Below are 13,257 nucleotides of genomic sequence, written 5' to 3' on the forward strand. Positions count from 1 at the left end.
TTAGGAAAGTCCTTTGCAATGGCTCTAAGCTCAGTGTTAGACCATGGAGCAAAGGTGGTTACACCAGGAAGGCTAGGTTAAGCAGAAGGCCTTACTTTATAAGGCATCTGTCTAACTTCTCTTTTATCATCTTCACGGTGAAAAGTAATTTAGTTTAGTGGACTCATTGTATTTAGGTAGAGACAGATAAAGAGAAGGAACAGTCAGGGTTAGTTTCGTCAAAGCACAGTCCTCTTTTGTCTTGTCCTTAGTTGCTTAAGCTTTTCATTTGCTTTGTGCAAAGAATCCTTTAAGGAGGCAATTTTTAATTTGTTTAGTCTATTACATGCCTTGGCATACCAATTAAAGAATACATTTTATTGCTTTTGCAGGGTTTTTGATTCTCTTTCTTCTAATATACCTAATAAATAAACACTTTTATCCAAATTAAAACTATCCCATTGTGGCCATCTTCATTCCAAGCTTTTCCTATTAAGGTTAACCCATTTTTCTAAAAATGCACACATACTGGGCCCACAATTTTTGTACATAAAGTTAGCTGAAGTCTCAGCAGGTGGAGTGCCAGACTCCTTGGATTGAAACGAACCCATTTTCTAAAATGGTATCTATCTGAAGTCCAAGACCTCTAACTGAATCCAATCTAGTTAGACTATCAAATCCAATCTGATCCATGGACACAGCCTAGTCTAAAGATTGCTCAAATAAACTCAGAGAACTCAGAATACAACATTAGTGAATCTGAGAGAAAACTTACCCATGACCTCCAGTTACAGACAAGAGAGCAGTGAGTATAATTTTGCTGCACAGGTACCTTGTCTGATTTCCTGGTATTCCTGAGGGATCACTGAAGTTTTACTTTAGTTCCCAATTCTCTGACACTAATCTGATAAAAGAATAAATTTAGACAAATTAAATTTACAAAAGTTTAACTGAGCAAGAAAACAAAGAATAAAAGAACAATTTGCTAATCGGGTTTTGCAGCCCACATGGTTAGTTAATATTTATAGACAGAAAAAGGAAAGTGACATACAGAAAGTAGAAGTGAGGTACAGAAACAGCGGGGTTGTTTACAGTAGACTAGGATGCCATGAGAAGCAGAGATGAGCCAACTGAGGCAATCCAGCCCAGAGACATTAGTGGGGTCATCTTAGTCCATGTGGGCATAGGTGAGCCACTAGATGACTGCAGCCATGTGAGTAACATTATTCGTTCAGTCATATGAGTACTATCGGGTCTGCTAAGTCATAAAGCTGAAATGGCAGTGTAGTGTGAACCACATCTTTAACTTGCTGCAGAGTCTTCTCTTGCTATGGGTCCTAATCAAGTTTAGTAGCTTTACAGATCACTTGCTAAATGATTCAGACTATCACAACCCCAAACACTATGTATTATATTCAATTCAAAGAGGCCTACCGCTCATTGTGCTTCTTTTTTTGTGGTGGGCAATGCAAGGTACAGCCACTAACATCTCACTTCATGTGGAATATTATAACATGCTGCGAACACTGAACCCTAAGAAACTTCAGTAATGTGGCTATCCCTTGAACCTTTATAGGTTCATCTACCACCTTCTGGCATGCATGTATCTTACTTAATCATCTAGAATACTTGCTGCTTCCTGCTCGCCAAATATATTATCATTAATGTCTTTAACATAATTGACCAGCGTGACATTCTATGGGAAATCAAAATGGTGAATCTTCCTCTATGCTATGACAAGAGAGTTGACAAAGCTTGTAGGTAAGGCAGTGAAACTAGTATTGTTATTCTTGTTAAATAAAGGCAAATCAATTCCTGCTATTGTTGCTGATTGTAATTGAAAATAATGTTTGCCAGGTCAATAGCTCCATATTAGGTTTTAGGTGTTGATTTGTTCCAGAAAAGATAACACATTTGGAACTATATTTTTCTTCATAAATCAACCATAATTTCACATGAACTAACTAATGAGAGTAATTTGAGTGAGCTAGTTCATTTCACAAAACAGACTATAATTTTGTTCACAACTCATGGATCCAGGCCACAATTTACCCCTTGATATGCATAAATCCCCATTCTGACCAATGAACCATGATGATATTTTGAGTTCCCAGGATTAGTGTCACTTCAAAGCCAGTAAATAAAAACTCCTCCAAGGTCTGGGTATTTCCCTTTCTGCAGTGCATAGTCATTATGGTAAAAGGACAAAGGCCACTATGCAGAGTATATTTCTGTGGCTACACTGCAAGGTCCTTCCTAAAGGAGACTCCTCCTCTTCAGTGAGGAGGATACAAGCCTTTGAACTGGGTTATGTGCAGGGACCAGTTAAGAGGCTGTGAGTCCTCGCTATGGTGATTTATATCAGTTTCTGCCCACCAAAAGCTACCCATCTATTTCATTCCCAGGGACTCTGTCATCAGTTAGACACCCACAAAGATTCCTATAGGTTAAAGCATTTTGTTTATCATTCTGTCCTTTTTGCTTCTTCCGTAATTGTGCCCACCTTATCTCTGAGAGTTAAGTGCCGCCACCTGTCCTCTGCCACTTCAGAAATTCCATATTCTCACTGAAATTGAGAAATCATGTTCTATTTCAACATTTTCTACAACAGAGATTTTCAAGGATTCTGATGCTTTCCTCCCCAATGCATTTCTGAATGCCTGTACAGCAGAAATGTCTTCTGGTTATGAGTTGGTTAAGCGATTGTACACAGTAGATTCTCTCTTAAACTTTCATGCTGGCATCTTGGAGTACTTTGGTGTATGAGGTTTCTCCTTCCAGGGCAAATTTTTGCAGTTTTCCTGGGCATACTAGAATTTAACTTTTGATATGAGTCTAGAGACAATAAGAATTTGTGGAGTTGAGTTGCCCTTCATGAGGGCACCATTCCAGGTGAAGTCAGTGAAAGATTTTATGTAACAGAAGGCTGGTTCTGTAACATAGGGGTTAGGGCTGGGAGGAGTCAGGGAAGTTGGAAATTCAGAGTTCTCAGTCTTCTCTCTGTTAGTCCAAGTATTCCTACCTCAGGACTGAGGACCTCACTATTTCCTATCAGTGCCTTTATTTTAACATAAAAATCTTGTGGGGTTGCTCATTTACATAAGCATTGCCCCTCTTCAACCTGTAAATCATTATTCCCTGAAGCCACATGAAATGAGACATTTCTTTAAGGCCGCCATATAGGCTGATTATCTAACCGTGTTTAACATTGGAAGTTTAAGGTCTTAGCTATTTAGTTTCTTGAATCCTCTCCGGGAAGTCTAACTTATCCATATTATTACCACTGTTGTCATAGAGATTAAGTAGCATAGCCACTTGATCTAATGCCATACTTCCTATCTGTACTGCATCACCTGCCACTGTAGGTGACAGATAATATGTAATTGATTACCACAGATTACCAGTGTCCCACATCCCTCCAGCAAGGTAGTTGTCCATGTGCTTATCATATATGTAAGCAGCCCAGTCACAAGAATTCCATTTTAAGGGTCTGTCTTCTTGGGTCACTCCTAGTGCCAATTTCTGTGTCAACCTGGCATTCAGCATGAAATAACAGTCATACTCAAGAATTTAATAAAAGGGAGTTTAGGGAAAGGACTATTCACAGAGATGGGGAGGATTCAGTCAATCAGCAAGGGACGTTGCTGTGGTTTGGGGAAACCTCATCAAAGCTTGATCCTCATTGTAATAGTGTTAAGAGGTGGGAAATCAGACTGTGGCACTGTTGGAAGGTGGGGCCTTTCAGAGGTGATTGGATTAGGAGGACTGTGCTCTCATGAATGGATTAACCCGTTCATGGAGTAAATAATGGTTTAATGGGTTATCATGGGTGTGGACTGGTGGCCTTATAAAGAGAGCAAGTGAGCACGTTCAGAAGGTGCTTCTGCCATTCTTGCTGTGCAATAGTCTGTGTCATCACAGGGAACTCTGCAGAGAGTTCCCACCCAGAAGAAGGCCCTGACCAGATGAGCCCTGTGGACCATGGACTTCCCAGCCTCCAAAACTGTGATATAAATTTTGTTTCTCCAGTTTCAGTTATTCTGTTGTTAACAACTGAAGATGGACTAATACAGGTGTTAAACCAACTGTGCAAATTTGTTACCACTCTCAGGTATAAAGGGAGAAGGGAATCGAATGGTGTTACTGGAACCTGCTGAGAGATGTAGCTATTGAAGACAGGTTTCATAGAAGCTGACTTAGAGAGGTGCAGATATGTTAAAAAAAAAAAATCCAGTTCTGAAAAAGACGGTAGAAATGAAATACCTTGACTTTTCTTACCTCCCTCCCTCGAATCTTTTGCCACTGCCTCCTGTTGGCTGACCTCATCCATAATCCAGAGGGCAACGTAGCCTGTGTCATTCAGTCTGTAAAACAGCCTCCCGGGCAGAGCAGGGCAGGGAAAGGATGGAGTGGAATAGCCGTCCTAGAATACACGCGTCTGTCCTGGCCTCTGTCCCACTGACCCGTCTATTCCTAGGCCTGACTAAATTGTTACAATTACTGTAACATTGAGGTATATTTTGATACAAGGTAGGGTATCTTGTTCTTTTTTAAAAATTATATTATCTGTTCTTACACATTTTATTTTGCATATGAATTGTAGACTAAGTAGATTTTATTAAAAATCCTATTGGGATTATGAATAGATTACATTGGATTTATAGATACGTTAGCCATGATTTGAAAAATTTTTATATAAGAAAAATTTGAATATGGGAACATTGCTTATCTTTATTCGGATGACCGACAGGATTTCATAGTTTTCTTTACACATTCTTTCTTATGCTTATTCTTAGGTCTTTTATAGTTTTTGTTGCTTTTGTGAATGGGATCCTTTTTAGAAATTAGATATCTAATTGGCCATTATTGGTACATAGCAAAGCAATTTACTAATTTTATACATGGTCTCTGTTATCCTAATTTTAAAAAATTCTCCTTTTTCTTTTTTGGACTATTATATTATCACCTAAATATAATAGCAGATTTGTCCTTTTTCCCAATTTTTAAGCCTCTGACATCTAGACTAGGTCCTATTTGTAAGTAGTAAAAGTGACAGTGATTATACTTGTCTAGTTCCTGACTTTAATGGTCTGTCATTAAATACTATGTTTATCAGGATTCTAATAATGTCCTTTGTAAAAGTTTTCTTGTTTTATTAATGTGCCACTTTTCTAAGATAAGAGGAATTACTGTATACTTTTGGTTGAAATGTTTATCAGATGAATGGAATTCTCTTCTATTTCGAATTTGCAAAGAGTTTTTTAATCATGAGTGTGTGTTGAATTTTATTAATTTTTTGCATCTATTGAGATGATCATGTGCTTTTTACTCCTGCCTTGATATTTTGAGAATTACGCCATTAATTTTTCTCATGTTAAACTGATGTGGTAATTCTGGGGTATAAATTTTTGATGCATTATGAATTTTGTTTGTTAATGTTTTATTTTTAATTTTTTGCATCTATGAGTATGAATAAGATTAACTTATTTTCCTTTCTCCCACTCTGTCTTTGGTTTTACTGTCAAAGTTATATTAGCCACTTAAATGAGGACAACACTCCGTCTTTATGCCGAGTTGTTACAAGACAGGACCTGTGTGTTCTTTGTCCGGTAGAGCCAACCTGCAAAGCCGTTTAGGGCTGCTGTCCCTCCCAGTCCTCTTTCTTTCCTTCTTTCCTCCCTTCTTCCTGTCTTCCTCCCATATAGGCTATTTATGAGTTTTTTCCTGGTCCATTTTGTACAGTCACATGGTTTAGCAAATTGCCCATTTAATTTGAAGTCCTTTTTAGAATCCCTTTATCGGTTTATTTTTTTAATTTGTTTTTTAAAGACATTTTTATGAAAGTGGAACTCACATCAAATAAACTGACCCATTTTAAAGTGAACAGTGGCATTTAATGCTTCTCATCTCATTTTCCTGATGCCACAGTGACCTTAGAGGCTATGAGCTGAGTTGCTGTGTCACCACTTGGAGGGAGTGGGGATTTCTGAGTCACTGCTTGAATGAGAACTTCTGGTGACTCATAAGATTTTGCGTGAAAAACAAGCTTTTCTTGTGTTAAGCCACCAAGATTTCAGGGTTTAGTTATTAACTATTCCATAGCCTGATTAGCCTAAGTTGACTAATATAGAAATTGGAACTTTGGAATGCTGTACTGCCATAACAAACCTAATATATATGGGCACTGAGTAGTGGGTGAGGGGTCGCAGGTGACAAGAAAATAAAACCAGTTGGAAAAATTGAGAACCGTATCAGGAAGTCACAAAGCATTTGGTAAGAGTATAGAAAACTGCATGGCAGACTATGTTCCATAGACGTTAGATGATAGATATTAGTAGTGGGGGTTGGTTTCATTGCCGAAGTTTGGCAAAGTATTAAAGTAAAGAGATAATCTCAGGAAACAATTGACCAGTTTGCAAATAGAAATAAAAGGAGTAAGTCCAGAAATTTTGGGCCTTTCAGGATTTTAAAAGAAACTGATTTCAGATCCTAAATAGTAAGAGATGGAATATAGGAAGGTTTGAGCAGTAAAGTCTCAGCAGAAACTCTCAATTGGATAAAGTTACTTAGCACTAAGACCTATTTAATTCTATTATATTTGCATGCAGGAAAATTATTGATTGTTTTATATATTCATTTAATTCTCATTAATATTACTAATCTTCTTTTTAAAAATCCTCTTTTAAAAATAATAGTACTGGTGATTTTTGGGGGGGTTTCCAGATATCTAATAATACCACATGCAAAAGAATGTTAGGACCACAAAGTCTAGAGAGAACCAGAGAAAAATTTGGATGCTGCATAGATGATGCAATGTGACTGAAGTCATACAGCCAGGAAAATCACCCAACAAAGCCATAGGACTATTATACTGAAAACACCATTACTATCACTTTGTCACTTGAGCTAGGCAGCAGATTCACTGCCCCGGCAATCCAGAAAGACCAAATATTCATGTGTGTCTGCCATCTGACAATGCTCACTTCTGCATCTAAGTCTTGTAAGGGTGTCTGAATAACGGAACCTAGTCACGTGACTCCACCCTGATTGCAATAGAGTCTGGTATATGAGTTATTTGGTTTCCAATATCTATTATTAGGAGGGAAGTAAGGTAGAAATAGTAGGAATGATTGAGCCTACCTACAGTGCCCCACAGTCCACCTCTAGGTGAGCCGCTTAACATCCCTTATCATTCTTAAATCTTCAAGAAATAACACAAAAAACTTGCTTCTGTCTCATATAACCTTTCTTTATACAGGTAAATTGAACAAATATGTGTATCACCTGAAATTTTACTTATTGGGAAGATTCTTTTTCTACTCTCAGGGCCAACTATAAATGTAAGGTAACACTGTCAGGCTGGGTCACAGACCCCTCTGCTCCATCCTGTGCAGGTCCTGAGCCAGGTAGTTGAAAGAAAAACCGAGTAGCCACTGGCAAAGTGGACCTGCTTTATTCTTCAGACGCCAGCTCTGCCAACCAGTGGTTCAGAGTCGTTGCCTTCCATACTGAAGAGACAGAAAAACGGCAACAAGCCAGGGGGTACATGGGCATGCATGCACACTAACCCTACTCTTACATAACTTATTTACAACCAATGTGCTGAATCATACCCAGCCGGATATGAGGCAAGGGGGCCTGACTATACCGACTCCACTTTCCTCATGTTGGGAAAATAGAATAGTTTGGTTAGGGCCCTCACCTCAGGTCCAGTTGGGTGTGGTTCAGCATCCTTTGTAAGCAAATATTGTGTGTGCATGTGTGTGTGGAGAGTGAGTGTACATGTGCACCAATGTATCTTTTTAGTTTTGTCACTATTCTTGTGTTCTTGAGAGAGAGAGAGAGAGAGAGATGGGGGTAGAGAGAGAGAGTGAGTGAGTGAGTTTGGTGAGGCAGGTGGGCCAGCATTGGCCTCGGGTGTCTGCCCAGCACAGCCCTGCTTTCCAACCTATGGCTCCAAGGACCTTTTGGCTGGTTACCTAGCTCATAGACCTGTGTGAAGGGGTCTGATGACCCAGCCTGCCATGTAAGGGGTCTGGGGACCCAGCCTGGCATGTGAAGGGTTTGTGACCCAGTCTGTGAATGGGCTTGAGGGGTCTGGGAGCTCCAGACCCAGCCCTAGCTCAACCATCGGCCCAGTTGGTATAGGATTACTGGCAGGTAAAAGAGCCATGACAACTAGCATGGTCACCTAGCTTTACAATTGGCGTCACGAATAGGTTTAAGAGCCTGACACCTCACAAGCACCAGTTGGCTTTTGAGTACTATTGGAATATCATGCACCTGCTTTTCCCCTTTCAGTCAGCTGAAAGGGGAAACCATAAATGTAGGTTGAAGAAGTGATAGAAGTGTGATAGGAATATGCATGCTGGAGTATGGGTCACCTGCTTAGGCAACTTTAAGTTTTCAGGACCTGTTCAAACCCAGTCCTCTATATAGCACTTCCATTTGATGATTATCTTCAGAATGCCTGACAGTATTAGTCTGTGAAGAATGGCTCATGTTGCAAATCACATAGTATCACATGGTCTGAATTTTAGCCTCTATCAAAGCCCAGTAGTGAGCCAGAAACTTATGTAAAAGAAATATAGTTATAAACCGTATTATTTTCCTGTGGCTGCCATAACAAATTACCACAAACTGGGTGGCTTAAAGGAACAGAAATTTATTCTCTCACAGTCCTGGAAGCCAGAAGTCTGAAATCAGGGCCAGAAGTTTTGGCAGTATAGGTTATTTTTGGAGGCTTGGAGGGAGCATTCGTTACCTGCCTTTCTTTTAGATTGCTACTAGCAATCTTGGCATTCCTTGGCTTGTATACATATTACTCTAGTCTCTGCCTCTGTCTTCACATTGCCACCTCCTCTGTGTGTCTTCTTCCCTTCTGTTACTTATAAGGACACTTGTCATTGGATTTAAGGCCCACTCTAATCAGGATGGTGTCATTTCAAGATCCTTAGCTTAATTACACCTTGCAAAGACCCACTTTCCAAATAATATTACATTCACAGGTTCCCGGTGGACATATCTTTTGGGGAGGCCACATTCAACCCACTATGTATGCCAATGAGGGCATGTCTCTGCTTCAAAACCTTAGGGACCTCTGCTGTGATTCTCCTAAAGGTGCTTAAAACAGGCTCTATTTAATATTCACGTCTGCCACAGACTCTTTGTGTACTATTGTTTCTCCTGGCTATAAAGGAAAACCAATAGAACTGCTTGCACAGCGGCCTAGGTCAGCTGAGGAGGAGCCTTCTCTTACTCTGGCATCTCACAAAGAGGGCAGCCTATGGTTTGTTCAGTAAAAAGGTCAAAGTAATATAGCCATATGTGATAGATACTGCCTTCAAAATTGAAAGTGGTCTACCAAGTGTTGGTCTCTTGTCATTTATTATGGAGGAGGATATTTCTAGTGTGCTCTGGACTACTGGACCATTATAAACTGATTTTCTTATGTGTGTTGTGTGTGTAAGTGTGTAATCAAGACTCTGGCACACCTGCTTCTTAGCAAGGCATCTAATATACCTGCTACTTTCTTCAGGTCTTATAGGCATCATATCACGAATGTAGTCCCCAGAATAATTTCTTCTTAGATGGTGTATTAGTTTCTTATTGCTGATGTAACAAGTTACCATAAACTTAGTGGTTTAAACAATATGAATTGATACAGTTCTGTAGGTCATAAGTCTGAAATGGGTCTCATTGAGCTCATGTCAAGGCATTGGGGGTGCTTTGTTCCTCCTGGAGGCTCTAGTATTGAATCTGTGTCCTTGATTTTTCCAGTTTGTAGTGGCTGTCCACATTCCTTAGCTTGTGGCCCCTTTCCTCCGTCTTCAAAGCCAAGGGCACTGGGCTGAGTCCTTTTGACACTGCCATCTCTCTGGTTCTCTCTTCTGCTTTCTTCTCTTAGTTTTGAGGAGCCAAGTGATGAAATTAAGCTCATGCAGATAATCCAAAATAATCTCCCTATTCTAAGGTAAACTGATTAGTAAACTTAATTCTTCTTTGCCATGTAACCTAACATTCACAGGTTCTGAAGATATGGACATCTTTGGGGGGGAAGTCATTATTCTGTCTACCACAGTTAGATGTGTAGGGTCCAAGTAAAAAGAGAAGATTTGATAAAGACCCGAGGCGAGATGGTGAAGTTATACTGCCATCACTGCTTAGAAGAAACTCAAACTTGCTTCTGGAATTCTCTGCTATTGGGATAGAGGAAAGAGCAACTTTTTCTATTACTGGTTGCATGCAGGTGCCAATGCCTGTGCCGACTTGCTTCAGCAAAGAGACCATATTTGGAGCAACATCTATTATTACAGTCATCACCTGATTAAACTTAAGACAATTCATGTCATTCTCTGTTGCTTATCTGTCATGTGCACAGATCAAACAAGTTGAATGGAGATATAATAGGAATCACCACCATCGTGTATTTTAGTTGTTTTATGCTGGTACTCATTTCTGTATTTGGAAAGACTTTTAATGTTTTGGTTATGGTGGAGCTGATATTCAGGGCCTTCCATTTGACCCTTCCTATCATAATAACGCTCATCCTGTGGGTCAGGGAGGCAATGTGGGGATTCCACAAGTTACTGCTTATGTTGTTTATACAAACTCTCCCATAATTGGGCAAATTGTGATTGGATGGATTAGGGTGTACGCATAGATTTGAACCTAAATTTCATTTATTACCTGACTTCTCGTAAGCAGTCATTTTTCTTGAAGTGAAATGGAGGGGTATTTTAGGTCCTGAGAAATCAGTGTTAGCTTAGAGCCAGTGTTTAATATTCCACAGAAGGTCTGGGTAATTGGGTTTTGATTTTGCAGATGCAGTCTGAGGGTTTTTCTTTTAGTTCCCTCTTCCTACTTAAACTTAACTGCTATCCCAGAGGTGTTTGATTTTAGTGCTTCTTATTTATATCATACTTTTCTGATTTCATGCTTTTGTTTTAGTAAAAAGTCTTTTAAAAAATTTATTTATTAATATTATTTTCTTATATTCTAAGATGTTGCTGCAGAGCAGTTGAAGGGGATGTGGAGAGGGGAGGAAATAGGGTGGGGGAAGAAGGAAGGGGGGCATGGTTGAGGGCAGCCAGTTATCTCAGTTGGTTAGAGTGCAGCCTTATAATACCAATGTCATGGGTTCAGATACTGGTACCAGCCAGCTGCAAAAAAAAAAAAGAAAGAAAGAAAAAAAATGTAAGAAGACATGAAAAAGGAGATATTACCACTGAAACCACAGGAACACAAGGAATCATTACAGACAATTATGAACAACTATACACCAACAAATTGGAAAGGCTAGAAGAAATGGGTAAATTCGTAGACACATAAAAACTACCAAGATTGAATCATGAATAAATAGAAACCCTGAACAGACCAATAGCAAGTAATGAGATTGAAACAGTAATAAAATGTCTCCTAACAAAGAAGACTAAGACCAGATGATTTCACTGTAGAATTTGGCTAAACTTTTAAAGAAGAACTAATAACAATTGTTCATAAACTATTCTCAAAAAATCGAGAGAAGGGAATTCTTCCCAACCCATTATATGAGGCCAGCATTCCCCTAATACTGAAAACATATAAAAGGACACAACACTACAAGTCGATATTGGTCCCTGATTAACATAGATGCAAAAATCCTCAACAAAATACTAGCAAACTAAATCCAACAGTACATCAAATAGATTAAACACCATGATCAAACGAAATTTATCCCAGATATATAAGAATGGCCGAACATGTGCAAATCAGTAAATGTGATACATCCCATTAACAGAATAAAGAACAAAAACCATGCAATCATTTCAACAGATGCAGAAAAGCATTTGATAAAATCCAACATCCCTTCATGATTAAAAACTCTCAACAAATTATGTATGAAGCAACATACCTTAAAGAAATAAAGGCCTTATATGGCAAACCCACAACTAACATCATACTGAACAAGGAGAAAGTCCTTTCCTTTAATATCTGTAACAAGACAAGAACACCCGCTTTCACCTCTTTTATTCAACATAGAACTGGAATTCCCAGCCAGAGCAATTAGGCAAGAAAAAGAAATAATGGGCATGGAAACTGCAAAGGAGAAAGTCAAATTGCCCCTAGTTGCAGATGACAAGATCTTATATTCAGAAAATCCTAAAGACTCCACCAAAACACTTTTAGAACTATAAACAAATTCAGTAACGTTGCAGAATATAACAAACAACTTGGGGGAAAAATGAAGAAAGCAATCTCATTTACAATAGCTATAAAAATAAAATATGTAGGAATAAATTTAACCAAAGAGGCAAAAGATCTCTACAATGACGACTATAAAAACCTGATGAATGAAATTAAGGAGGATGCAAATATATCCCATGTTCATGTATAGTTAAAATGTCCGTATTATTCAAAGCTCATAGGCTTGGGTGATACGGTCTAGATGTGCTGATGGGACTAGGAGTGTGGAGATTCTGGGGTTACTGTGTCTCTGGGCAAAGTGAACTCTGGTGCTGGTTCTGATCCCAAAATGACATCTAGCAGCAGCCTGGAAATGAAGGAGTGGGGGTACTCATCATGCCCTCCCCCTCTGGAAAAATGCAGTCGTGTGGGCTCCAAGCAGCTTTTCATGCTGGGCTCACTGACCAGAAGGGCTGTGTGGTGACCGTGTAGCTTGAATTGCAGGTGTCTGCAGTGGGGATGGCCAAGTGCAGACTCCTCCACCTGCCTTCTCCCTGCAATACCCCCATGGATTCTTTATTTTAGAAACCCAATTACTTTAGAAGAATATGTCTTGATTTTAATTATTTATTATTAGTTATTTCTGAAATAGATTGTAATTTCTATTGTATAAAATCTATTATTTTGGGAAAATTTTCTTGAAGTAAATCTTCTAGTTTTTTGTCTATTTTTTCTGTTGCCTTCAGGAACAGCAAGTTTTTTATAAGCTGAATACCTTCTCCCTACCTGTTTTTGGTCTTTCATAAATATCTTGCCTATTTTTTTAAAATTAAGTGTTTTCAAGGTTTTTATTGGAGTACACAAGTGATGTGCCACCCATACTTGCCTAAGTGAACCTTATGAAAGAAACTAAACTGACATTTAGTCAAATTTAAGACAGGCTTACTAACTGATTTTCTTTTTTTTAAATTTCTTCAGGTTCTCAAAGTTCATTTCTAAAAATCATATTTCCGGAGAAAATACAAGCAAATGCAAGTCACACTTCAGAAGTAGAATATGTAAGAGATATTTTGTCACAATTTAAATTATTATGTGAAATTTCTTATTTTTATT

The 13,257-nt window shown here is 38.8% G+C and overlaps 1 protein-coding gene across 1 annotated transcript in view; it reads left to right on the top strand.

Moving 5' to 3' along the window:
• Positions 1-13,257, top strand: part of ADAM32 (ADAM metallopeptidase domain 32) — a 208,284-nt gene that overhangs the window by 20,089 nt on the left and 174,938 nt on the right. Inside the window, exon 2 of the mRNA XM_063076729.1 lies at positions 13,123-13,202. Within this exon, the coding sequence (XP_062932799.1) occupies positions 13,123-13,202 (80 nt within the window). The remainder of the gene's footprint in view (positions 1-13,122; positions 13,203-13,257) is intronic.

The sequence above is a fragment of the Cynocephalus volans genome, chromosome 13 (genome assembly GCF_027409185.1).
Source record: "Cynocephalus volans isolate mCynVol1 chromosome 13, mCynVol1.pri, whole genome shotgun sequence".
Classification (NCBI taxonomy): Eukaryota; Metazoa; Chordata; class Mammalia; order Dermoptera; family Cynocephalidae; genus Cynocephalus; species Cynocephalus volans.